The sequence below is a fragment of the Sardina pilchardus genome, chromosome 16 (genome assembly GCF_963854185.1).
Source record: "Sardina pilchardus chromosome 16, fSarPil1.1, whole genome shotgun sequence".
NCBI classification, from domain to species: domain Eukaryota; kingdom Metazoa; phylum Chordata; class Actinopteri; order Clupeiformes; family Clupeidae; genus Sardina; species Sardina pilchardus.
The window spans coordinates 19,232,960-19,260,538 of NC_085009.1; the positions used below are offsets into that span (position 1 = coordinate 19,232,960).

General features: G+C 40.9%; 1 protein-coding gene across 1 annotated transcript; it reads left to right on the forward strand.

Annotated features, from left to right (window-relative positions):
• The first annotated feature begins 5,773 nt into the window (after positions 1–5,773).
• Positions 5,774–26,740, forward strand: LOC134060571 (mucin-2-like). Its single transcript, XM_062517309.1, has 15 exons — positions 5,774–5,946; positions 10,802–10,861; positions 13,363–17,174; positions 17,782–17,846; positions 17,931–18,106; positions 19,692–19,807; positions 19,910–19,974; positions 20,281–20,423; positions 21,211–22,067; positions 24,168–24,232; positions 24,318–24,496; positions 24,625–24,740; positions 24,850–24,914; positions 25,388–25,530; positions 26,031–26,740. Exons 2-15 carry the CDS (start codon positions 10,822–10,824, stop codon positions 26,120–26,122), a joined length of 5,934 nt encoding a protein of 1,977 aa, XP_062373293.1. The 5' UTR covers positions 5,774–5,946; positions 10,802–10,821; the 3' UTR covers positions 26,123–26,740.
• Positions 26,741–27,579: the final 839 nt, after the last annotated feature.

A 27,579-nucleotide genomic window follows, 5' to 3' on the forward strand; every position in this document is an offset into this window, starting at 1 on the left:
CAGACACTTTGAGGCAGTCTGCTACACCTTGACAGTTTTTCATCTAACTAAACATATCTATGCAAAAGTGGTACATATGGTTACGTATACTCTAGAGGACCTCAAAATATATAATATGAGAGTAAAGTGAATGTAATGAAATCAGTTTTTATCAAGTTTGAAAAAGTGAAAAACGGTTTTCAATGGTCTTGAAACCTTGTAGAAAACGTATAAACATATCTGCCGAAGACTTTTGAAGTTTGACCCTTGTACACATAAGTCGCTACATAAAAGTAAGGAGAGCATTTAAAAATCGTATGTACTGTAGCTTCACTACAAACAAAAACTAAAAAAGTGTGTATCACACCTGTAACTGTCCCCTCCTCACTGTCACTGTCCTTGTGTTGATGGCCGCCCATCTGCCAATGGCTGTCATTGTCCAGATACTCCAGATACTCATGAAAGTGTCACATGCAGCAAAAGAGCTTAGTTTGAGCATAAAAAAGCGCTCGGACTGGAAAGAGCTTCAAAAGAATCACATTTTAACATAGCCTTATAAATCTTGCCAGCAATCGTCACACTCTGTCTTCCTTGTTAGTGGATCTTTGGCCTGATGCTGTGCCCTCTTCCAAGCTGGTGCAGGTGGTTCTCCACATTGCTGAAAGACAATAATAGAAAATAAAGTATTTAGAAATTGCTCTAACATAATCTTTCTCAAATATTGCATTCATTATTAGAATACAGAGACATAACAAATGGTACAAATCTGTATTTCTACTATCACCTGCCACACATCCACATAGGCCTACCAAAACGAAGGTATGCAAAGGCTACTAATGTAATGTTCCACAGTATTCTGATGCAGTATTAGGCCTAGCCTACTTCACATGTGGCATATGCCTACATTTTCAATATTATGCACAGGTTACAATAAAGCTAAAGTTAGCAATAACAATGAACTATATCACGCATGTTGACTTTGGTAGCTGTAGCCTAAATGCAAAGCAGAGCATAACTCAACGTGATTATAACCCATATTATTAGGCTATGAACAGCAAAAGACATTCATACACCCAATGTGTAGTTTGTTGACAGCAAGATGAAAAAACGACGAAAAGACGAAAAAACGATTTTTTTAATGGTTCAATCAACTAGTCATATTATACATTCTCCATAGCTAACCTGAAAGAGCATGACAACAAGCTAGTAAAACATATTAGCCTATCACAAATACCTTTGATGGGATCAAGACGAAGCTCAAAGTGCATTATCATTACTGTCTTTGGATACGTTTGACCATGCGTCGTTGATTCTGCAATGAAGATTCAGTAGGTGACATCCTCCTTGACCATAGGCTACTGTGGGAATACAGATTCCCTTCTAAAAGTTTCTCAGTTGGTAGGCATTGCAAGTGATCACATGCTCTTGTCTATGCCAGTGAAATGGGACGTGTCCTCAAGTAGTCCTTCTCAAAGCCATCGATATCTCAAAGTTACGACACAACCATTCCGTGTCCAAAAAATGGCGGCACATCCGGTATATCATGGTCGTTCAATACAAAGCCATCTTTGGTTCAATAGTTCCTTTCAATGGGGAAATGAATGAATATCTCAGGTGTTATCATAAGACTTTTCCACATGATTTATGGTCGTGTGCATAATAATGCATTTTCAGTGAGTAATATATGTATGTGGCAATGCAGTTTATAGTAATTTTCATTGAGTATTTAGGCTACCGTAAATATTAATGTGATCGCTGCAGTCAGTCCCGTAAACCAGGGACCAAGGAACTACTGAGACTACCACTAACCACGTGACCGCTCTAATCTGGCTCTAGCAGCGAAGTCAACGGGTGTCGCAACTTTGGTTCTGCTACGCAATGCGCCAATAGCGAGTTCGTGATGGCGCAGCATTGACCAGCACTGCACAGCACAAGATGCACGTAGTTAAAATCTGTCCACGATAGATGGGCATATTTACGGCTCTGCAGTTGATATCACATGGCCTTAACTTATCGTGGGAGCAAGGCGGCTGCTGCGCAGCAGCGCAGTTGCTCTCCAGGTAGGCTAGGCTACTGCGGAGCCTAGACCGGCCTAGACCCTGCCTTCATGACGTCGAGACTTTTGCCCCTTCACATCCCTGACATATGTGCTGCCGTTTAGATCATAGACAGTTCAGATGCTTCTTCATATCCACAAGGGCCAGTTTCGTCACGTGGTCACATCTACGGGAAGTAGAGAATGTCCAACTTCATAGCAGTGTTTGTATCCCCACCCCTGCTGTCACCAGCAGATCTCGCTGCTGCAAGAGGTCAGTTGGGGTTGAACTTGAACGTGCCTATTGACACCAATGATTGCCCTTACCATCTGAATAGCAGAGGGGTGTGCAATTAAAAAGCTACTGCAGGCTTCAGGATTTTCTTGTGTCTTTACAAAGCGCCATCGATACAGACTAGAAGATTCAGTTTTCTAATGGTGACACTTGATTTTCTAATGGTGTCACTTCTATGTTTTATGGCAAAAACTCGCAGAGATTCAGATGTGTGTTTGGGACAGTTTTTCAGATCTCCCAACGGCTACTGTAGCTTACCAGGGGTGCCAATAATTCAAGTGATTCCTTGGAAATTGTGTCTTGTGCTATTTAACACAATTACTCAAACCAAATTAATAAATCCTTCAGAAATGAGAACGGCTGAGAAGTCCATGAGACACTTCTGAAGCAGCTTGGAGGTGACTTGTTTTAAAATAAAAAAAAAAAACGGGTGAGTTTGACATGTTCAGAACATTTTGGGTTGGTCAATGACATCAAATCAGATAACATTCACACATGTGTTTCCAACATTCCTTCGTCACTGGGCAATCCAGGCTCCAGATACCCAACATAGGCTACTGAAAGGACAGATGATCACATAATGTTTGTACAAAAGCATTGAAAATACAAAGCAGATCTGACACAAGGTATTCTCAGATCTGGCTAGGGGTGTTGCTGACTGCATCTTTAATGAACAATTCCTGTTTTTTTTTTTTTTTTTTCCTTTTCTATCTGTCTCGCATATCTATTTTGCATTCAATATTCTTATCATTACGTCTAAGGTGTGGTGATTGTGGTGATGATGCATGTTCTTTGAGGAAAGATATGAGTTACCTGATACTTGTTTGCTTTGTTATATAGCTGATAAGATCGCCATCTAACCACATTCAACCACAAGGCAAAAATAGAATTTCTAGTAATGAACTGTGACGACAACATCCGCAGCTAACATGCTGGTTTTAGACAACCCACAAATTCTCTTCAATACCCTGTTCACACTCACATTCAGGAATGCAGGTACAGTAGGCCTACTCTGTGGCCAGGCAATACTTCAGTCTTGATGAGGAAGTAGCCTTGATTCAACAGATGGCTATGGGATCAGTGAGTCTGCAATCTGAGATTTCAGACATTGATTCAGTAATTATCAGTAACTTCAAAGGAGGCTTTAGGCTGTGTTATACTATTATTGATATATTATGTGTGTGAGAGAGAGAGAGAGAATGTGTGTGTGTGTGTGTGTGTGTGTGTGTGTGTGTGTATTTTGCCCGTGTCTTTAGGCATAGGCCTAAATGAGTTGGTGACTATATATGAATAGACACTAGCATTAAAAAGTTTGGGGGTCACACAGAAAATGTTTTCCATGAAAACTCACACTTGTGTTCATCAAATGAATTGCAAGATAAACAGAACATATATTCAATATATTGACATGGTTCTAAATAATGATTTTTATTTGAAGTAATAATTGTGTCCTTCAAACTTCAAGCTTTCATCAAAGAATTCTCCATTAGCAGCAATTACCCACAAGTTGGATTGGCTTGATGGGCACTTCTTACATACCAAATGGTCAAGCTGCTCCCACAAGAGCTCAATAGGGTTGAGATCTCGTGACTGCGCGGTCCACTCCATCACAAACAGAGCTGACTGCTTTTTTCCTAAATAGTTCTTTCATAGTTCGGAGGTGTGCTTTGGGTCGTTGTCCTGTTGTACAAGGAAATTGGCTTCTATCAAGCGCTGACCACAGGGTATGGCATGGCGTTGCAAAATGGAGTGATAGCCTTCCTTATTCAAAATCCCTTCTACCTTGTACAAATTTCCTACTTTATCAGCAGTAAGCTGCCCCAGACTGTCACATTACTCCACCATGCTTAACAAATGGCATCAGGCACTCCTCCAGCATCTTTTCACTTGTTCTGCGTCTTGCGAATGTTTTTCTGTCTGCTCCACACCCCTCAAACAGAGATGTCTGTCCATAAGACTTTTCAAAACCTTCCTCTATCCAAAGGTTTGTGTTATTTGGCCCATTGTAATCTATTCCTATTATTGGTCAGTCTCAGATATGGATTTTTAATACTCTACTTGTCCTCTCGCTTAGTTGTGCACACATTTGTCTAGCTGTTCTAGTTACACTCCAGTTGTGTTATAGCCTGGAGACCAGTCTCTCTTCTTCACAGAGAGTCTGGCCTAGATCCATTGGCAAATGTTATTTCCTGGTTTGTGGACGCTTGTCTTGTCCAAGTTTGAATTCATTGGAGTTCAATCACTAACGTTTGGTAATGACGTATGATAACCACAGGGGACAAAACGATAACGATAGTCTTGAAACTTGCTCTTGGCAACGCCCTCTGTTCGCTGATTGGACGGAGATGCACTTGCGAGTAGCCTACAGTAAACGAAGTAAGTAAACAAAGCTGGATGAAGCTTTACCAGATGAAGAGAAATGGAGATGAGCGGAAGTACGTAGTCAGGCAGGGGCCAGGCTAGTTGTGTTACTCTGAAGAGATGGAATAGCCTTTATTTCTCAGAACAAGAATAGACTGTCGATTTTCAAAAGAAAGTTCTATTTTTCTGGTCATTTTGAGAGAAAACTAACAGACTGACAAAGGCTGCAAGGCTGAAACATCCCAGAATGTTGAATGGTAGTGAATACTGGTGTTTGGATCATATCTCATTCCTCCTCTATTGAACCAGCTCAGAAAGCAGGTTTTTTTTAATATCACATGACAGGGCAGGAGCAAGATTCTGCAGTTGCATTTGTGAACCCGTACAACTAGGTGAAGCAGAATCCTCGATATCTGGCCCCATGTGTCACCTGGTATCATCCTGGTTAGGAGGAAGGAGGAAGGAGTGTGACATGTCTATCAGACAAGTTGGTGACATGACAGAGAGATGGTGGCGGTGTTGTATACAGCTTTGGAGAACGACAAACAGACCATTAAACTAACCAGTGCTAGGTGGATGAATGTAACACTCAAAAAACTACTGTTTAGCTACACTGAACTTGTAATTGGGAGCTTCAGAGCTGAAGATTTAATTATTTATCCGACCCTTTTTTTATCAAAGATTGATGATGAACTATGAAAGTACACAGTACATGAAAGACAGAAAAAAATCCTTAAAAGGTTTTATGTTGGATATGAAGAACATTTTCTTTTTTAAAAGTGGACATGTGTGGTGGACCTGAAGTAACCCTTATGAGGGGGTGGCAAAGCTGTTGGTATGCTCCCCTATTTAGAACTGCTTTGCTTTGAATACTTTGCATTCAGACTGAAGCAGACATCTATCTTGAGTGTCAAAATCAATACAATAGAGTCAAAATGCACCAGTGACTACGGAATGTAAGACACATGTCTTTCATGAATCCTATCTGATTTCATCTTCAAGTCCAACCCAAATTGTCAGATCCTCACACGTCACCCCCACCTAACCACTAGGGTTATATATACTCAGGTCACCTCCAAACAGAGTTTCAGTTGAAAGGAGCATCAGGACAATCTATTGGACTCAATCGGTCTAAATTCTGAAGGAAGTTACTTGGATTCACTACAACACATATTTCAACAGAAATCAATTATTCAAAAGGGAACATTCAGGAATCAAGAAATCACAGGAAATTGCATCACAACACACGCTCAGCATTGAGCAATAGGGAGATTGGGTGAGTGAATGTTTATATTTGTTTGCTTTGGCATAATCAATTGCAAAAGTAATTAATACAATTCTAACAACTGTTAATTTGTACCTAAAGTGTGAACAATGCAGCCCTTCACATTATCTTATAATTTCGGAAAAACATATTGTATCTTTCAGATACATAAATTAATTAATTCTACATTTCTTTGACCACATTTGGCCATTTTCTCAATATTATTCCATAACATGTATTCTCCCAATGACCAGTAATAATTCAAAGGAATGTCGGGGAGATTAGGACATATTGTAGTTAGAAATACGGCATAAAAATAATGGATTTTGTCACATTATCATCAAATTCACAATTAAACATTAATACTGACATAAATTATTAATTGGCCAATATAAAGCATCCAAATAGGTTAAGACAAATACCAAAAACACATATTTGCAACCACTAACCCAATGCGTTAGAACAGAATAGAAATCTAAATGTAGCTTTTCACCATCAGTATGAGGTTTAATATTTGTAGGATTACATTTTATTTAGGCTAATATGCGCTGAAGGTTCTTTTACATATATTTATTTGATCATTAGTATGAAACATATGAAACAAGCTTCTACTATAAACTTCTATACTACCTCTAATACTATAACTAGCTTACAGCAGAAATATAAATTTTAAACAAAAAAAAATATTTATATCACTTCAACCACAAACCATTTAAGGCGAGACACTACAGGTGAATAGGGTAAGAATGGCCAAGAATGTTATATCAACAAATCCCTCCATACAAATATTCCTAATATAGTTAGGAATAAGACTGGAAAGTTTGGTGTATGTAGGTGCTGCAGAAGTGGAGATGCTTTTCATGGAGTGTGGGGAAAAACTTGTTTTGAGAAAACAGCCTTGAAACACAGCCAGTGAAATGTGTTCTCAGCTTAGACTCATCTTTCAACTTTTGCGATCGATTGCGGATATAAAGGAAGTGTCCACATTTGGATTGCATAACAGGAGAAACAGGGCTTTCCAACGGTGTCACATACGATATTCTTCATATCACGGTCGCCGTAGTACATGAAACTTTATAATGGGAAGTTTTGGGGAAATGTGGAGAATTAGAATGAGTAGACAAAATGTAATAAAATAAACATCTAAATGTGTAAATCGGACCTTGTTGTAGTATCCTAGTAGTGTGATAGAATACATGCTAAGGTAGCAAACTAGCACAAAATCTCGAAATTGACCGCTGCATTCAAAACAATGTTTTCACCTGCCGTGTCTCGCCTTAAAGCATAAAGCATCGGATAACAGTTAAATGTGTGAATAGGATAAACTTTCAGAAACAATTATAGTAGTATTCAGTGATCAAATTTGTACCATGTTATAATTTACCCTTACTTTGATAACCGTTTGTATAATTTGTTGAATTAGTTTGTTGGAGAAACTGCCTCTCATTAGGCCTATCCCTCTCTTTATGACACCCTAGCATGTGACCTTTGCCAATGATTAATACATTATCAACTTATTGTACAATATAAAAATATGAACTGTAATTTTTCCTTGATATTGCCAGACTGTTGTGTTTACATTCACACTGTTAGTTTTCAACATCATTTGTTGTAGATTTGTCTTTAAAGAGGTGTCGTAATTATAGCAATCACTAACCTAAAGGCTGTGTACGCCATGAGAAATAGCCATGTCATAAGTAGAGTTGGATATCGTTTGGGTTTTATTCAATGGCGGTGCTAAATCAATACTTTTTTACAATGGTGCTGGTGCCAAAACAGTGCCTTCACTGGTAGGCTACTTTGTTTTTACAATAAAATGTCTAAACCAATGGTTGAAAGCATGAATTGCTTTATTTGATTGATAAAGACAAATGTTAACAATAAATTGTATAAGTATATTAGTTTGTTATCAGTTTATGTAGTTGTGTTGCTTCTAGGCATAATTCCAATTGTAAATGGCTTGCCATAACTTTAAATGTTGAAATGGCTTGCCATGGATGCACACACAATGGGAGGTAGCATATTCTATCTTTCATCTGCACGGCTACTTGCAAAAACGAAAAAATAAACCCCACATGATATGACTCCTCCTTAGGTTTAATTGTTGGCTACCGTTTCATCCCGTTTTCCCCCCTGAGAAACAAATTCGCAACGCAAGCTGAATCAAACATTCTTCAGTAGGCTAGGCTACACTGCCTTTAGGCTACAGCTCGACTGCTTTAACTTTTGAATGAAGTTCCATTGCAAGAAGTGATGGGACTACTCGCGGGAAGATATGAAATACGTAGCCTAAATTAGAAGCATAAAATCAATTTTCCTTGACAGCGGACTGTTATCGAGAAATACTGTATCAGACCTCTGAATGTTGCGAAGGCCCATTCAAGTGAATGAAGCGTTCTGCAGCATTATGAAGATCCGAGTAGCCTAATAATGATCATCGACAACATGCGGTGATGATTCTGTAGCATCTTTGACAGCTCGGGAATAAATAATGTAGCAGAGCCGGGAATGATTGTCACCTACATATTTATTTTTTTACAAACAAAATTTTGACATGAGCATCAAATTCATTGTGATGCCATATGGGCCTCATGCATACGAAAGATTAATGTCATTATGTAGAGTTTGGAATTTATCAGAACATAGGACCAGAGGCGTCGTTAGACCTGGGCATTCGGGGCTAGAGCCCCGGATGTATTGGGGATAGCCCCGGATCTCCGTGCCTTACAAAATGATGAAAATCGCCACAGAGTTTTTTTTATAAGGTTCAAATTGAATGCCACGGTCAGCAGCCCCTAGCCTCACGTGATTGCCGCTAGTGGCGTCTAGATTTCTAGTCTATTTCTTAGCAGTCACAACTTAGCCTGAGAGCCAGAAACACAGGCACAACTGCAATATTGTTACTCTGTTCGCTGACGTTCCATGGAGACATCCCATGCGACATCAGTGTTCCATGCTTCCCTCCTCTGTCGGGCTGACTGCCAGCCTCTGTAACTCGCTAACTTTAAGACCGTTCATTTGGATAACAAAGAGATAAACTTACTCACCGACGTTACCTAACGGCTCTGTAGGATAGATTAACGAAACGTTCTGCACAAGCATTCGTTTTCCATGAACTTGTTCCATTAAGTCTACTAGTACAGTAGTCAACAAGTAAACACGTAGTAGCCTACAACAACAGTAGTAAACACTGCTAGTTATCACAAAACGAGTGGAAGAGTCAGGCTGGCCGCATGTAGATCTCCTAGGCAATTATACCAATGATTTCCATGCAAACTGAAAATTGGACGAGGAGTTGTGTTGCATTAATCCATTTACAGCGATTAGAGTGGCACCTGGAAATTATTCATTCATTCATCATGTCACGGGCAGAAAAAAATGTTTGGGTGTGAGGTCTCTGTTAGAACTACCAGTAGCCAGGCTAGCCTTGAGGGAAATTAGCTTTATTTGTTATTAAAATATGATGAGGAGAACCCCAACGAATTTCCTTCCTTTCCTTCTCAAACTACGTTGAAACGGCATCTTTAACGGCCCAATTTTCAAAATTTCCCGGGGGAAAAACCCCCGGACCCCCGTAAGAAGGAGAAAAAAAAAAAAAAAAAAAAGTCGGGCTACAGCCCCGGATCTATGGTACGCCTAGTGACGCCCCTGCATAGGACTATGCTCTACGGGACTTTTTTAAGTAGGGAGCCTATTTTATAACAGCCTACCTGCCTACTATGACTAGACTACCTAATGCCTCACTTGCGTAAACTATGCATGCTAATTACCTTTGCTATTTAGTTTTCCCAGGTTAGCTGCACAGCTGCTAGCTGGTATCGAAAAGACACCGAGTGTAGCCACTTTCTCCGGTCAATTCAGTTTACAATGATGCTTGTTTAAAAACGTTGGCTGGCAAATATAAGCCTAGGCCTGCTTCAAAATGACATAGTTGGTTTAGTTTACAACATCAGCTAAATGGGTTTGAAAACATGCTTTCTGTGGTGATCTTCCCTGCTTTCCACGGTCTCTTAAAACAAGAACATTACGATGTGCGTCTTGCAGGCAACCAGATGTGAAAGGTCACGTTGATAGCCTATGACATCATCTACCGGCAACAGTGCAAGTAGACGAGGCTACCAACTTTAGACTACTTCTGTATTATATTTTCAAACTTCTTTTTTTTTTTTTTTTTAAGTATATTTTTTGGGCTTTTGTGCCTTTAATTTTGACAGGACAGTAGAGAGAGACAGGAAGCGAATGGGTGAGAGAGTCGGGGTGGGATCCGGAAAGGACCACGGGGCGGGAATCGAACCCGGGTCGCCGGCGTGCGGAGCAGGTGCCCCAGCCAGCCGCGCCACGGCTGGGGCCTACTTTCAAACTTCTAATTGAAGTGCCTACTAATTATTTCAGTAGCTGTGTAGTCAGAATGCAACTGTTTTGCCACCAAGGTTTTGAATTCAAAAGACAATGATGTAAAATAGCCTATATGGATAGAGCTACATGTGGAGGGACCTGACTAGTGTTTGTGTGAATGATTACTTTGGTTTCCTCTACAAATAAAATATTTGTTTTTCCATGCTATGTTATGCCACCTCCAAACACAGAATCAGTTGACATAGCCTACTACAGCGCAGGAGCACCAGGAGGGTCACTAGGACTATCACTGTACATCTCCACTATGATTTACCCGTTTTAAAATAAATAATCAACCACAAAACTAGCTCTGCATCTCTGAATCAACTGCAGAAAGGAATGAGATTTTTTGACCTATATTGTTTGCGCTTCAGCAAGTCATTGATCAGAAATGTGATGTGAAAAAGAGGACTAATCTGTTGTAAGTCTTTGAAATGATGGTGTGTGTGTGCATATCATCTTATTACTTTAGAAATCCTCCAACTACCAAACATGGGGAAAAAGGTAGAGACGTTGATCCTGGTCATGCTTGGTAAGTTGAACTATGCATGAATATGTTGATTACATCAATAAGCTGAACTGTACATGAATTTGCATGTTCCCTCGACATTAACCAATGTTAAGTCATCCACACATGATGTCATCGATCTAAACCAATAGACCTCTGAAGTTCGCCTACAAAAAAGCTACCATCTTTGCCCATATAAGGAGTTACGGTATCTGACGATTTTACCTATGGGAAATTAACATGGGGATTTGGAATTATCACACCTGTTAAACTCTCGCGGGGATGACAAAATCGGAAATTCAGGTGTTTTCCTGAACACACTTTTGTCCTCTGCCTTCGAGAGGAATCTGTGATCTCCGGTACGCGAAGGCGGCAGACTTTGATTTTTGCTACCCCAGAGCTAACTTGCAATGCAACTTGCCATTAAGTTAGTTAGCCAGTTAGCTCTGGGGTAGCAAAAATGAAAGTGTGCCGACTTCACGTACCGGAGATCACAGTATGCACAAGAAGGCAGAGGACAAAAGTGTGTTCAGGAAAACGTCTGCATTTAAGACTTTATCGTCCCCACGAGAGTTTAACAGGTACGATAATTCAAAATCCCCATGTTATTTTCCCATAGGAAAAATAGCCAGATACCGAATTTCAAAGATGGCAGCTTTTTTGTAGGCGAACTTCAGAGGTCTATTTCCAAATCAAGAGTCAACCTGTCGCTGGGAGCAGATCTGTTTAAGCACACATGGCTACAAACCCACCAACGTCGTGTTCCATCAAATTGGTGCTGACATTCCTAGACCTCCTACTTCAGCTTAGCCTGATTGCCATCGACTTGAAAGGCTCTGCGAGACTTTAGTCTGACCAAGGGCCTGTGTTGAACGGTTTCTCCAAGTGCTTGGTTGACCCGCCTCCTTTAAGTGCCTCAATTTGCTACTGGTCGAAGTCAGAAAGGGGTTTGCCGAGTTTAAACCAATAACAACACTCTTTCCTCTGCCTTGAACACGCCTCTACCCAGAGCCGTTGGAGCTGCTCAAAGTTGATTGGTTCTCGACCAAAGAGGGCAGTTCCGCAGTTTTGCGGAATTCAGAAATCCTGCCCGATGAGCATTTGGCCAGACCAGCGACAGCAACGCCTAAGGTGTTAGGCTACGTCACTGGGAGGGCGTACCAGGCTAACTTCAGCTGGGATGTGGGACATTTGAGCTTCTGGATGAGATTGAGCTCAAAATGATTTTGATCATAGCAGCCCTTTTCCCCAGTCTAACTTTCGTCAAGAGACAGCCCTGGCAGTGAAACCTGCCTGCATGCACTACACTGCAGACAATTCCAAAGACATCTCTCATCCAAATTCCTTCTTCCACCCAAAGGTGCTTAGCTACTAAACTACACTACCTGGCTCATTCAATCTGACCCCCCAATTATTCCCCAGTGTAATTGGCTCATTCACTCTCTCACTCTGCACCTCAAGCTGGTATGTGGTGAGCATTCTGGCACATAATGGCTGTGTCTGAATCATAAGTACGCACGCTGGGCAGCGTGTATTTTCCAGAAGTTACGTCAGAATAGGCTGTCCAAAAGTCAAGCGCTCTCACTAGATGGGTACTTTGTTTTGCCGCGATTTCCAAGCGTGCATCAATGCATCTTTTTTGGCCTCAGATATCCCATAATCCATTGATCAGCGCAGGTCAAGCACCACATGTCATGGAAATTGTCAAGCAACACACCCCCCTCCCCGAGTCAGGTGACGGCAACTAGTTTTTGCTGTCCAAATGTAGGGACGCATACTGAGGAGCAAGCTAACTGAGACGCTACTGGAAAGAACGGTACTATCCAGCGTGCGCCCTTGACAATTGGACACGGCCAATGGCTGCCATGCATCACCCAGGTGGGCGGTACACATTGGTGGTGGTTAGTGAGGTTCCCCATCACAGTGCTGCTGTCCTCAGGTCTTAGGGGTAGGGTCATCAAACTGCCTGCTTTCCCGGCATCGTGCTGCGGGAGGAGCTGCTGCTACACAAACTATTCCTGATGAGACTATGCACTTCACCTGGAGCATGTCTGCCCCTTGGGTGGCATGGAGAAGTGTTTCAATAGAAAAGGCGACACCTTTGCCGACTTTCAAAATATGGCTGGCACTAGAAAATTGCTAGTCTTCTCTGTGCTTTCAACTTTGTGCACAATTGCTGCAGCTTCATTGACAACCTACTGTAGGTCAGATATTGTATGTGCATTTGTCAGTGGGATGTTTGAGCAAAATAATCAACCAGTAGTGAGACACTAGCTATATATGCTGATCATTGTTTCACTCGCCAGTGCTTTTCTTGCGCTGTCACGGATTGCCCTTACTGTATATGGGGGAGGTTGATTGGACATTGGTTCAGGTTGATGACATCATGAGGTAACAAATTTCCATGTTGGTTAACATCTTGTGGTCTCCTTCCAAGAGCCAACATTACATGCATAACCATTCTTTTTTTGCAGTTACATATGAAAATTATGCAATAATGTTATTTCTTATATCTTGTTTTGAAGCATCACATTATGCAATTGCGCAATCGTCGTCATCAACAACTGAAGCAACAGAATCAACCACAAGTGGAGCAACAGAATCAACAACAACTGCAGTAACAGAATCAACCACAAGTGGAGTAACAGAATCAACAACAACTGCAGTAACAGAATCATCCACAACTGGAGAAACAACAACTGGAGCAACAGAATCAACCACAACTGGAGCAACAGAATCAACAGCAACTGCAGTAACAGAATCATCCACAACTGGAGAAACAACAACTGGAGAAACAGAATCAACCACAACTGGAGCAACAACAACTGGAGAAACAGAATCAACCACAACTGGAGCAACAACAACTGGAGTAACAGAATCAACCACAAGCGGAATAACAGAATCAACTACATCTGAGACTACATTATCACAAACAACTGAAGCAACTGAATCATCTACAACTGCAGCAACAGAATCGACCACAACTGAAGACACAACTACAACTGGAGCAACAGAATCAACCACAATTGGAACAACTGAATCAACCACAACTGGAGCAACAGAATCAACCACAGCTGAAGTAACAACAACTGGAGTAACAGAATCAACCACAACTGGAGCAACAGAATCAGCAACTGCAGTAACAGAAACAACCACAGCTGGAGTAACAACGACTGGAGCAACAGAATCAACCACAGCTGTAACAACACCTTCACCAACAACTGAAGCAACAGAATTAACCACAACTGAAGTAACAATGACTGGAGCAACAGAATCAACCACAGATGTTACAACAACTTCACCAACAACTGAAGCAACAGAATCAACCACAATTGGAGCCACTGAATCAACAACAACTGCAGTAACAGAATCAACCATAACTGGAGTAACAACGACTGGAGCAACAGAATCAACCACAGGTATAACGACACTATCACCAACAACTGAAGGAACAGAATCAACCACAATTGGAGCCACTGAATCAACAACAACTGCAGTAGCAGAATCAACCACGACTGGAGCAACAGAATCAGCCACAGGTATAACGACACCGTTACCAACAACTGAAGCAACAGAATCAACCACAATTGGAGCAACTGAATCAACCACAACTGGAGTAACAACGACTGGAGCAACAGAATCAACCACAGCTGTAGCAACAACTTCACCAACAACTGAAGCAACAGAATCAACCACAATTGGAGCCACTGAATCAACAACAACTGCAGTAGCAGAATCAACCACGACTGGAGCAACAGAATCAACCACAGGTATAACGACACCGTCACCAACAACTGGAGCAACAGAATCCACCACAAGTGAAATTACGGAATCAATTACATCTGTGACTACACCATCATCATCAACTGAAGCAACAGAATCGACCACAACTGGAGAAACACAATCAACCACAATTGGAGCAACTGAATCAACAACAACTGCAATAACAGAATCAACAACAACTGCAATAACAGAATCAACCTCAACTGGAGTAACAACGGTTGGAGCAACAGAATCAACCACAGCTGTAACGACACCTTCACCAACAACTGAAGCAACAGAATCAACCTCAATTGGAGCAACTGAATCAACAACAACTGCAATAACAGAATCAACCACAACTGAAGTAACAACTGAAGCAACAGAATCAACCACAATTGGAGTAACAGAATCCACCACAAGTGGAATAACAGAATCAAGTACATCTGTGATTACACCACCACCATCAACTGGAGTAACAGAATCAACCACGGCTGCAGTAACAGAAACGACCACAAATGGAGTAACAGAGTCAACCACAACTGGAGTAACAGATTCGACTTCAACTGGAGCAACAGAATCGACCACAATTGGAGCAACAAAATCAACCACAATTGGAGTAACAGAAACGACCACAAATGGAGTAACAGAGTCAACCACAACTGGAGTAACAGAATCGACCACAACTGGAGCAACAGAATCGACCACAATTGGAGCAACACAATCAACCACAATTGGAGTAACAGAATCGACCACAGCTGCAGTAACAGAAACGACCACAAATGGAGCAACAGAATCAACCACAACAGGAGTAACAGAATCGACCACAACTGGAGCAACCGAATCAACCACAACTGGAACAACAGAATCGACCACAATTGGAGCTACACAATCAACCACAATTGGAGTAACAGAATCGACCACAACTGGAGCTACACAATCAACCACAATTGGAGTAACAGAATCGACCACAGCTGCAGTAACAGAATCGACCACAATTGGAGTAACAGAATCGACCACAGCTGGAGCAACACAATCAACCACAACTGGAGCAACACAATCAACCACAACTGGAGCGACAGAATCAACCGCAACGGGAGTAACAGAATCGACCACAACTGGAGCAACACAATCAACCACAACGGGAGTAACAGAATCAACCACAACTGGAGCAACAGAATTGACCACAACTGGAGCAACACAATCAACCACAACGGGAGTAGCAGAATCAACCACAACTGGAGCGACAGAATCGACCACAACTGGAGCAACACAATCAACCACAACGGGAGCAACAGAATCGACCACAACTGGAGCAACACAATCAACCACAACAAGAGTAACAGAATCAACCACAACTGGTGCAACAGAATTGACCACAACTGGAGCAACACAATCAACCACAACGGGAGCAACAGAATCGACCACAACTGGAGCAACACAATCAACCACAACAGGAGTAACAGAATCAACCACAACTGGTGCAACAGAATTGACAACAACTGGAGCAACACAATCAACCACAACTGGAGCAACACAATCAACCACAACTGGAGCAACACAATCAACCACAACTGGAGTAACAGAATCGACCACAACTGGAGCAACACAATCAACCACAACTGGAGCAACAGAATTGACCACAACTGGAGTAACAGAATCGACCACAAATGAAGCCACAGAATCAACCACAACGGGAGTAACAGAATCGACCACAACTGGAGCAACACAATCAACCACAACTGGAGCAACAGAATTGACCACAACTGGAGTAACAGAATCGACCACAACTGGAGCAACAGAATTGACCACAACGGGAGTAACACAATCGACCACAACTGGACCAACACAATCGACCACAACTGGAGCAACACAATCGACCACAACTGGAGCAACAGAATCGACCACAACTGGAGCAACACAATTGACCACAACTGGAGTAACAGAATCAACTACAACTAGAGTAACACAATCGACCACAACTGGAGTAACAGAATCGACCACAACTGGAGTAACAGAATCAACTACAACTAGAGTAACAGAATCAACCACAACGGGAGTAACAGAATCGACCACAACTGGAGCAACACAATCGACCACAACTGGAGTAACAGAATCGACCACAACTAGAGTAACAGAATCAACCACAACTGGAGCAACACAATCGACCACAACTGGAGTAACAGAATCGACCACAACTGGAGCGTCAGAATCGACCACAACTGGAGTAACAGAATCGACCACAACTGGACCAACACAATCGACCACAACTGGAGCAACACAATCGACCACAACTGGAGCAACACAATCGACCACAACTGGAGCAACAGAATCGACCACAACTGGAGTAACAGAATCAACCACAACTGCAGTAACACAATCAACCACAACTGGAACAACTGAACCTACCCCATCTGTAGTAACACAGTCAACTACAACTGGAGTAGCAGACACTATTATTCGTTCGTCTCCTGTTTATCAGATTGAGATTTTGATTTTGAACATAAACTTTATTGAAGCTTTAAACAACTCACAGAGCCCAGAGTTCCGGGCGCAAGCAGAAGAGATTGAACGTCCAGTAAGTACTCCCACAATTTGTAAAAGCAGTATCAGGGCAATGCAGATTTCTGAGTGTAGACATTGTCCCGCTACTGCAAAAGATACAGAACATATAAAATCAACCAATAAACTATACAATGTAAGGTGGGTGGTGGAACACAGGTCAGTGTCACAGCCCGGTCCACCCTGATTTGATCCCCACAAGTTGGAAATTTGTCCTCATACATACAGCACTCTTGTGCACACTAAAATGTTCATGTGACAAGTGCAGTGAGACATAGCTATCAAGATTATGTAGACGGGTTCAATAACTGCTCTCACAGTGTTCTTAATCATCACTGTCAAGAAGCTCTTGCATCAGTGGAATTTTGTTCTGAATAATACACAAACCCTGTTTCAAAAGTGGCGTAGTGGCGTGCAGTAAACGTAAACACAAATAATTGTTCGTAAATTTATGGGAGTTAGAATGCTTGTCTGTTTCGAACTTCAGAGTGTTATTCTGTTATTTTTCAGAGTGTCAGATTGAATTTACGAACGCACCCTATGTGTCCAGGAGTTGGGGGTCAAACAGAATCTAGGTAGTGTCTCGCCTTAAAAATCTCCTTTGTTTCTGTCTTTTTTAACAGTTTGATGTGATCTATAGTGCACGTTACGGTGGATCGTTTCGGCAGACTGTTGTTAGAGCTTTCAGGTAAGCCCTTCTCACCCAAAGTTATCACAGTGAAAAAGCAATATATTTCTTCAGACTGAGACTAATGCTTTGACTTTGTTACAGGCTGTCTTCTCGCAACCAAATGGACAACGTTGAGACAGACGTTGATCTTGAGTTCAATGCAGATTCAACAGAACCCCTCCCTGAAAGTTCCGATGTGGTTCAAACCTTGAATTCCGCCCTGATCAACTCCAATTCAGGCTTTAATCTGACTGTGTCTACTGACATTGTTGTTAAAAGTAAGAAAATGCTTATGCTTCAGGGATGCAAGCACATGTGTGGTTAAATGTCAATGCTATATACTTATTATAACTAGATTGGTGTGGTTCTACACGGAGTTGTTATCTAAATGCAGTGTTTTGTAGGATATTCAAAGTATTTGTTGTTCATCACTTAGTTGTGGTGTAGGCCTGTCTTGATAGAGCACTATCCCTTTAAATGTCTGAGACTTTAAATTATATTTTAACTCTATGCTGCTTTTGCTGATGGACAGCCGTTTTTGATTCAAGTTTTCCTTCAAGTTGTCTGTTTTAATAAACGACACATTCACTTGCGTGGTTAAAGCGAGGAATTGTTTTCACTTATTTTCTTGCGAATCTCACATAACATTAGATACTAGGCCAAGGTTTCATTGAAAATGTTGTAAGCCACTATGTCTATATCGAACTTTAGAATTTTAAGCTACGAATCTGGATGATCAGATGGCAGCACCAACGTCAGCTGAATGAAAACTTACATACTAATGAAGTCCACAGTTGTGTGTCTAAACTTCCAGCTAAAGTAGATCTAGTAAGATAAGTAGCCTAGCGCGAACTGAGAGAGTTGCCTCCGGAGGTGGAGTAGCTGCTATCAGAGCGCTACTCTACTAACGCTCCTTTGCTACATGATCAAATATTATCCATTATTCCACTGCTCAGTTGAGTTCCCCATTGTCCTGCGTTCTATAAGGGTGTGCATTAACTTTAGATATACGCACGGCTATGAAGTAGTTCCATTGTTTTTGACCGTATCACACTTGAATATTAATTCGCCAAACTTGTTGTGAAGTTTAAATGCACTGTCACGTTACATACAAGCTGTAAAATACAGACGTTCAGATCATAGTAACGTTTAGCATATGACAGAGGTGTCATTTAGCTAGTTAGGTGGCAGTAGGCTAAGAAAAATAGCAATCTTTCAAAGTTAACGTTCATCAGAATCTTGGGATATGCCAGCTTGACAACGGGAGATTAGAACTAACGACTGGCTTTTGGCCATAGCAACCATCCATTTAGAACTAGTAACCGCAGTTTGAGAAATTAGTTGAAATGTGTCTGGGAAAAGTAGTTCTACAAACAAAACAGTTCTAGCGATTAAAACATTTAAATTAGCACCGGAAACGAACACAACGCAGTGGCAACAGTGGAATAAGCGGGATAATGGACTTCACGCCGTGCGGTTATTCAAAGTTAATGCACTTTTCTAGACGGAACGTCCCTCCGCTTCGCGTCGGGCCGTATCACCGTCTAGAACGTGCATTAACTTTGAATAACCGCACGGCGTGTCGTCCATTATCCCGTACATGAGTGATAGAAGCACCGGGCCAGCAAGCCCATATGAGAAACAATTCTCTGGATCTTCCAGTAGCCTAGACGAAAAGCATCCCCCAAACCGCACACCAACCACTTCCCGTTCCAAACGTCACCCACACTGACATGAAAAAAGCGCAATGCGTTGAAAAGCACATTGTTTGCATCCCTTCTAACAGTGGTGCTTATAACCATGAATAAAAATGACCTGTGTATTCTACCCCGTCACAAATGACTATCTTTATTACTTTTCTAGGTGCACCTCGCTCAACAGCCATTCCTGAGTTCCGCACAGATGAAACATTTACTGCGGATCTTTCCAACACCAGTTCCGCTGCCTTCCAGAACAGATCTTCCCTCATCAAAAGAGAGGTATAGCTGCCTACAGCTGATTTTTTTGACTGATGAATGGTTTACTTTTGGCCTTTTTTCACCTGATTCCTGTCTTTTTGTGTCTATTTGTCACCCACTTAGCTTGAGCCCTTTTTCATTGAAGACTTCCAGTCAGATTTCATCAGCCTCACACCAAGAAGCTTCCGGTGATCAAATATCTACATACTGCGTGTGTGCGTGTGTGTGTGTGTGTGTGTGTGTGTGTGTGTGTGTGTGTGCATGTGTGTGTGTGTGCATGCGTGCATGTGTGTGTGTGTGCGCATGTGTTTGAGTGTGTGTGTGTATGTGTGTGTGTGTGTACATGCGTGCTTGTGTGTGTGTGCGTGCTTGTTTGTGTGTGTGTGTGTGTGTGTGCATGCGTGCTTGTGTGTGTGCCTGCAGATTGCTATATTTATCAAGTAACATGGCAGAGTAAATTTAATCTTGATACGTTTCTGCTTTTTCACTACTAGCGATGGCTCAATTATCCACACAACAGACATTACTGTGACTGCCAACGCCACCTTCCCCAATGACACACAGATTATAGCTACTTTGAAAAGAGCTGCCTTGAGTGGAAGTTTGTCATTTACCATCACCTTCATCAATGGCACAGGTAAGAATGTTTTTGGTGAATGTTTGCATTAATATTAACATAGGGACAGTCTTATAGAGAGGACAAGTAAGCAATACGTCTGGTTTGTTTGTTCAAAGCAAAAATCACTTGAGCGTAATGAGCAAACTATAAAGCACATTTAGTGGACACCTTTTCCCAAAACATTTCATTATGAAATAGTGAGAGGTAACATTATGTATGTACCATAATGGATAATGCTACAAATGGAATATTAAAGGGATATTTTTGGAAATAAGCTCATTTTCCACCTCCCACCTCGAGCAGAGCAATCAATATTTACCTTTTTCCTGTTCACCCAGCCATTCTGTGAGTCTGGCGATACAACTTTAAGCTTCAGCCTATCATAGATCATTGAATCGGATTAGACCATCAGCTTAGACTAAGATTCCGGTAATTTTCCCATTTAAAACGTGTGTCTATTCTCAAGTTAGAAAGTGCAGTAAGACCAACTGAAAGTGAAACCTGGCGTTTTTCTAGGCTGATTTGACATGGAACTACACTCTCATCTGGCATAATAATCAAGGGTACCATGGGCGCAGTGATATCTGAAAATAGTCCCCATAGGCAACAAGCAGTAGTAGTGCGTGATATCACTGCGTCCATGGTACGTTTGCAACTGATTATTACGCCAGATATGAATGTGGTTCCATATCAAATCAGCCTAGAAAAACGCCAGTTTTCACTTTCAGTTGATCTTATTGCAATCATTTATAAATGAGTTGCATTGCCCACTGTAATTGGTATTTTTTCATGCAATAAACCACAGCTGTAGCACCACTATCAACCACAGCTGGACCAACACAATCAACCACGACTGGAGTAACACAGTCAACTACAGCTTTAACTACACAATCAACCACAACTGGAGTCACACAATCAACCACAATTGGAACTACACAATCAACCACAACTGGAGTCACACAATCAACCACTACTGGAGCAACACAATCAACCACAACTGGAGTCACACAATCAACCACAACTGGAGTCACACAATCAACCACAACTGGAACTACACAATCAACCACAACTGGAGTCGCACAATCAACCACAACTGGAGCAACACAATCAACTACAACTACCGTACCTCCTACCACAACTACGATAACCCAAGCCCCTTCTACAGCTATGACATCCCAGGCCCCTACTACAACTACGACAACCCAAGCCCCTACAACAACAACCCAAGCCCCTACTACAACTATGACAACCCAAGCCCCTACCATAACTACAACCACTACAACTACATCAACAACAACAACCCAAGCCCCTACTACAACAACAACAACAACCCAAGTCCCTACTACAACAACAACAACAACAACCCAAGCCCCTACTACAACAACAGCAACAACAACCCAAGCCCCTACTACAACAACAACAACAACCCAAGTACCTACTACAACAACAACAACGACAACCCAAGCCCCTACCACAACAACAACAACCCAAGCCCCTACAACAACAACAACAACAACAACAACAACCCAAGCCCCAACAACCACAACTCGTCCAGCTCCTACTATTGCGGTTCAGGCTGTTATTGTCATAGTATTCACAGAGGCTCTTACCAACCCACAGAGCCCAGAGTTCCAGCAGCAAGCAGTTGTAGTTCAAACTGCAGTAAGTACTCACACAATTATTAAAAGTAGTAGCTTTCAATGTCAATGTCAAGGATGTTGACTCATACAAAGAATTTGACAGCTGGTGGTGGCTCACAAAAACAAGGACAAAGTACAGAATGCTGTACTGACTGCATTTGGTACAGGGCCCTTTCACGGCCTGAAGTGGATGGCTAATATAGGTTTAGGGTGGGGCCAGTCCAAAATTGATGTCTTGTCTTGATGGCGTAATAAGTATGCCAGAATTATGTCATTGTTCAAAAGGGTCGGTCTTATGTTTCTTAATCGGTCATGGGTGTGTTTTGGGCGTATCATCCATTAAACCAGTGAGAGTGGTTTCTGTCAATTCCCTTTTGGGAACACTTCACCGTTTTTTCATATTAAACTACGTTATTCCTTTAATTAAGACGAGTTGATACATACCTTTCACGTTTCAATGTGTGCACTCACTGGCTTTGGCTAGCCCAATGTATTCATTTGGATCCAAACAGAGATGAAGTTAGAAGCGACCAAACACCTCCATGTTTTCCCTATTAAAATACAGTTACACGAGTAGTCACACGACCAAGTATGGTGAGACAAAATAAAATGTGGTGCATTTGTAAGCAGGTAAGAGGGATAACCATAGTGTGGCGCAGTAATATCCTCACTCTTGCACTTTCAGTTTCACATTGGAGTGAGGATATTACTGCGCAGAGTGCTCCCAATGTTTTTCCGCCACACAATATAGTTATCCCTTTTGCCTGCTTAGAAATGCACCACGTTTTATTTTGTCTCACCATACTTGGTCGTGTGACTACTCGTGTAACTGTATTTTAATTTAGGGAAAACATGGAGGTGTTTGGTCGCTTTTAACTTCATCTCTGTTTGGATCCTAATGAATGCATTGGGCTAGCTAAATGCTATAAAAGTTGCGCCGCGCGCCAGAGTCAGTGAGTGCACGCATTGAAACTTGAGAGGTATGTATCAACTCATCTTAATTAAGGGAACAACATAGTTTAATATGAAAAAACGGTCAAGTGTTCCTTTAAGAGCACCGAGTGCAACATTAAATAGATCCTTGGTATCTGGAAAATCTAAAGTAATTTGTTTGTATGCAAGACAATGTATGCAACACCAGGATTCCATGTAACCTTGATTTATTACAAAATGTGCATGTGACCAGCAGAGTATAGCCGATGTAAAGATGGTGCAAGACGCACCTCGAGAAGAATAGCGTTTGGCCAATGAAAGATTGACTTGTCTTGAATATTTAGGACAGCACGGACAATTAAATTGAATGCAAGTTGAAACCAGATAGGCAATAACATGTTAGATGCCAGTTGAACAAAGTAACCTTTACTAAACAACAAACTTAAACCTAAAAAATATATAAATAAAGAGAGAGAACAAGGTCTCCTCCAGTAGAGTAAGAATTAGATCATATCGTATCCTCAAATCATATCTTCACTTTAAGGCCCATTCATGCTCAATGTGTGGCTATTTATGTCCGTATTTTGTATGTACGTTCTACCCGGTGATGTCTTTATACCTCCGTCCGTATTCTACGTGTGAATGCATAGCGCCCCCACTTTTTCGCGTGGTATTCCTGTGGTAGTGTTCGGTACTGCAACGTTTCATCCGTTTCATCCGTAATCATAAGCCCCTCAATATCGTGTCAAAGTATGGATGAAATCAACGGAAAGAATGTTTGAAACACTCACAACATGTTTTTGAATGGGCCTTTAGACCACATTTTTCTTGGTCAGTGGCATGATGATTTTTAGTTGGATTAAGGATTTGGATCATATTGGGTGTAAGATAAGGACCCAGGCTTGTGTTGCGCTTTGTGTCACATTGCACCAGCTGTAAAACAGGGCCCACAGAACATATACAATCAATCAATGTGAAAATGTTAAGTGTTTGTGGTGGACCAGGGTCAGTGTTACAGCCTGGTGTTTGATTTAAATGTAAACAAATGTGATGCCATCCAGAATGGCTTACGGTACTTTTAAAGACGTATCAAAATGTTAGGATTAATTTTACACTTTATGATAATTATCTAAAATGTGAAAGAAAACATCCTTTCAAAATCTCCTTTGCCTGTTTTTTTTTTTAACAGTGTGATGTGATCTATAGTGCACGCTATGGTGTATTGTTTGTGCGGACTATTGTTATAGCTTTCAGGTAAGCCCCTCTCACCCAAAATGATTGCAGTGAAAAAAATGATAAACTTCTTGAGACTGACACAAATACTTTGACTTCATTACAGGCTGTCTTCTCGTAACCGAATGGACAACGTTGAGACAGATGTTGAACTTGTGTTCAATGCGGATTCAACAGAACCCATCCCTGAAAGTTCCGATGTGGTTCAAACCCTGGCTACCGCCGTGGAAAACCCCAATTCAGGCTTTAATCTGACTGTGGTTCCCGGCTCCATTGTTGTTACAAGTACGAAAATATTTATGTTTGCAGTGGTGCTTGCAGCCATGTATAGGATACCCTGGTTATATTCACTCTTCATAAATAAATTACTTTATAATAAATAATAATCTTATTTTATCACATCACTTTTCCAGGTGCACCTCGCTCAACAGGCATTCCTCAATTCCGAACCAATGACACATTTACTGCTGATCTTTCAATTACTTCTTCTGCAGCCTTCCAGAGCAGAGCTTCACTCATCAAAAGAGAGGTATAGCTGCCTACAGTTAACCCATTTTGGCTGATGACTGTGACACTTTTGGTCTTTTTTTTCACCTGTTTTCTGTCATTTTTTTGTCTGAAATTTGTTACACATCTAGCTTGAGCCCTTTTTCATTGAAGACTTCCAGTCAGATTTCATCAGCCTCACACCATCAGGCTTCAGGTGACCACCAATCTATATATTGTGTCTATGAGGGAGGAGGGCGGGAGTTGCTACAGCTGTCAATTAAGGGCCGTTCACACCAAGAACGATAACGATAACGATAACGATAATAATAACTATAACCATAACGATAAAAGCGTCCACACTGGTCAACGATAAGAAAAGTCTCTCCTTGTGTTAATGAATGTGATGGCTAGAATATTTTGGGTTCTGATTGGCTGTTAGCTTTTTATCGTTCTCCAAATCGCTCTGAATGTGATCAGCAACGATATCGTTCTTCATGTCGTTATCGTTATAGTTTATGTGTGAACGTTGTCATTTATATTAACGAGAGCGATTTATTTATAGTTATCGTTATCGTTCTTGGTGTGAACGGCCCTTTACACTGGGAAACATTGGAGGAAATATTGTCCTGTTTATCATGCCAGAGCAATATTTCACTTAGCTATGTTGCATTTTTTCCCCTTTACTAGAAATGGCTCAATTATCCATTCGACAGACATTACTGTGACTGCCAATGCCACATTCCCCAATGACACACAGATTATAACCACTTTGACTAGAGCTGCGTTGAGTGGAAATTTGTCATTTACCATCACCTTCATCAATGGCACAGGTAAGAATGTTTTTGGTGAATGTTTGCGTTAATATTAACATAGGGACAGTCTTATAGAGAGAACAAGTAAGCAATATGTCTGGTTTGTTTGTTCAAAACAAAAATCACTTGAGCGTAATGAGCAAACTATAAAGCACATTTAGTGGACACCTTTTCCCAAAACATTTCATTATGAAATAGTGAGAGGTAACATAAATGTATGTACCATCATCTCCATCAACGGCACAGGTAAGAACATCTCTGAGTGAATATTTAAGTGAATATTTGCATTCCATAGGAGGTTGGTCTTGTAGAAGGAAATAATCAAGTATCGTCTGTGCTTGTCTTTTCTATGTTGCATATTAACTATATTAAATATCATAATTCACAAATTGAAGCTAAGATATTTGAATATGCATTGTAATTTCAATGTTAATTTACTATGTTTACATTACTATACTAATCATTTTCACCTCTGTCTTCTCCCCTAATCGCACACACACACACACACACACACACAGCGGTGTCAGCTGGTGAAGTCAGCAGCAGTGTTAACCTCCTGAGTGCCTGTGGACTCACCATCATGTCTCTCCTTGCTGGTCGGGCCTGGTAGACTACTCCGGTGGTATCACTCTCACATCCTGCTTGTATTTCATGTCTGTCTGTTGGTGTGTTACATTGTGAGATTGTAAGACCTCGATAAGCTGAATGTTTTATATCTATATATTAGTTTTGATGAATGAAGAGAGGACAAACAGGCATGTGCTGTAACTGCACTGACTTGAGTCGATGATCACATGTATACCTCAAACTGTTGATATTCACTTTTTTTTCAGGGAGTATTCTGACAAATTCTGTCAGAATGATTAGAATACTGTAACAGGGTAAACTTAAAAAAATAGGTTGTTATAGAATTAGAAAAAATAAAAATACCAACCAAAATTCAATGTTAACTGTTTTGCTAAAAGTAAATGTTGTATCATGTGGGAGAGATGCAGGCTTAGAACTCCCTTTTGTCAGCTGACTCCTTCAATATGTTGTGTTTTCCTACTGTGATTCATTTGAGTAAAGTAACTCATTAATTGTCCTCAATCTATTGACTTTGTTTATTTATGCTGAACTATTTAATGTGCTGTGGAGAATCTAAATGTTTGATATGCAGAGCTTGCTATTTTACAGTAATGTATAGTCTACTAATAAAATAAAGTAGTTTTAGAATAAACAAACAATATTTTATTGTGCGTCCCATTTCTGATAATACAACTATGTAAGTTATTAAAACATTGAACACACTTGAAACTAACTAGTAAAATACTACTAGGCTACAATATCTGTCTTAATCTGTCTGTCTATCTATCTATCTATCTTTATACATATATATATATATACGGGACTACGTATTTGATCCCATGCTAAAGTTGACTAAAAAGAGGAATATAAAATCATCTTTTGACAATTAATCTTAATGCCTTAATTAAAAAAAAAAAAAAAAAATGAGTAAAAGTCAAACCTCTAAGGACACCAATTGTCTTTCTGATTGAAGAATGCATCATAAATAAATAAATAAATAAATAAATGTTCTTCCTCAAATACAGGGGGCATAAGTATTTGACTATGTTAATTTCCCATAGGAGCAGGAGGATTTTTTTAAATGTTTTTATTTGTAAAGCCATGAGGTTGAGAGAATTGTCCGTAGATCTGCTAGACAGCATTGTGTCAACACACAAATCTGGGGAAGGATACAAGAATATTTCTGCAGCATTCTCAAATGGAAAAGATTTGGAAACAAGTCTTCTTAGATCTGGCTGCCCAGCCAAACTGAGTAATTGGGGACGAAGGGCCTTGGTCAGACAGATAACCAAGGACCCAATGGTCACTATGAATGAGAGCCAGAGTCCCTTTGTGAAGATGCAATAAGCGTACAGATGGACAACCATCAGTGCAGTTCTGGCTTCTTCCATACACAATTGGGAATTGTGGCCAAGTAGTTCAATCTTTCTCTGGTTTCACCAGACCAGACAATTTTACTTCTTCTGGTCTGAAAGTAGTTCAGGTGCTTTTCGGCCAACT

Excerpts from the sequence above, each read along its gene's own strand:
- LOC134060571 (XM_062517309.1), top strand. The coding sequence starts at position 10,822 with ATGGGGAAAAAGGTAGAGACGTTGATCCTGGTCATGCTTG. Across the intron at positions 17,847-17,930 it reads ACTGTTGTTAGAGCTTTCAG|GCTGTCTTCTCGCAACCAAA; the intron begins GTAAGCCCTTCT and ends ACTTTGTTACAG. Across the intron at positions 24,915-25,387 it reads CTCACACCATCAGGCTTCAG|AAATGGCTCAATTATCCATT; the intron begins GTGACCACCAAT and ends CCCCTTTACTAG.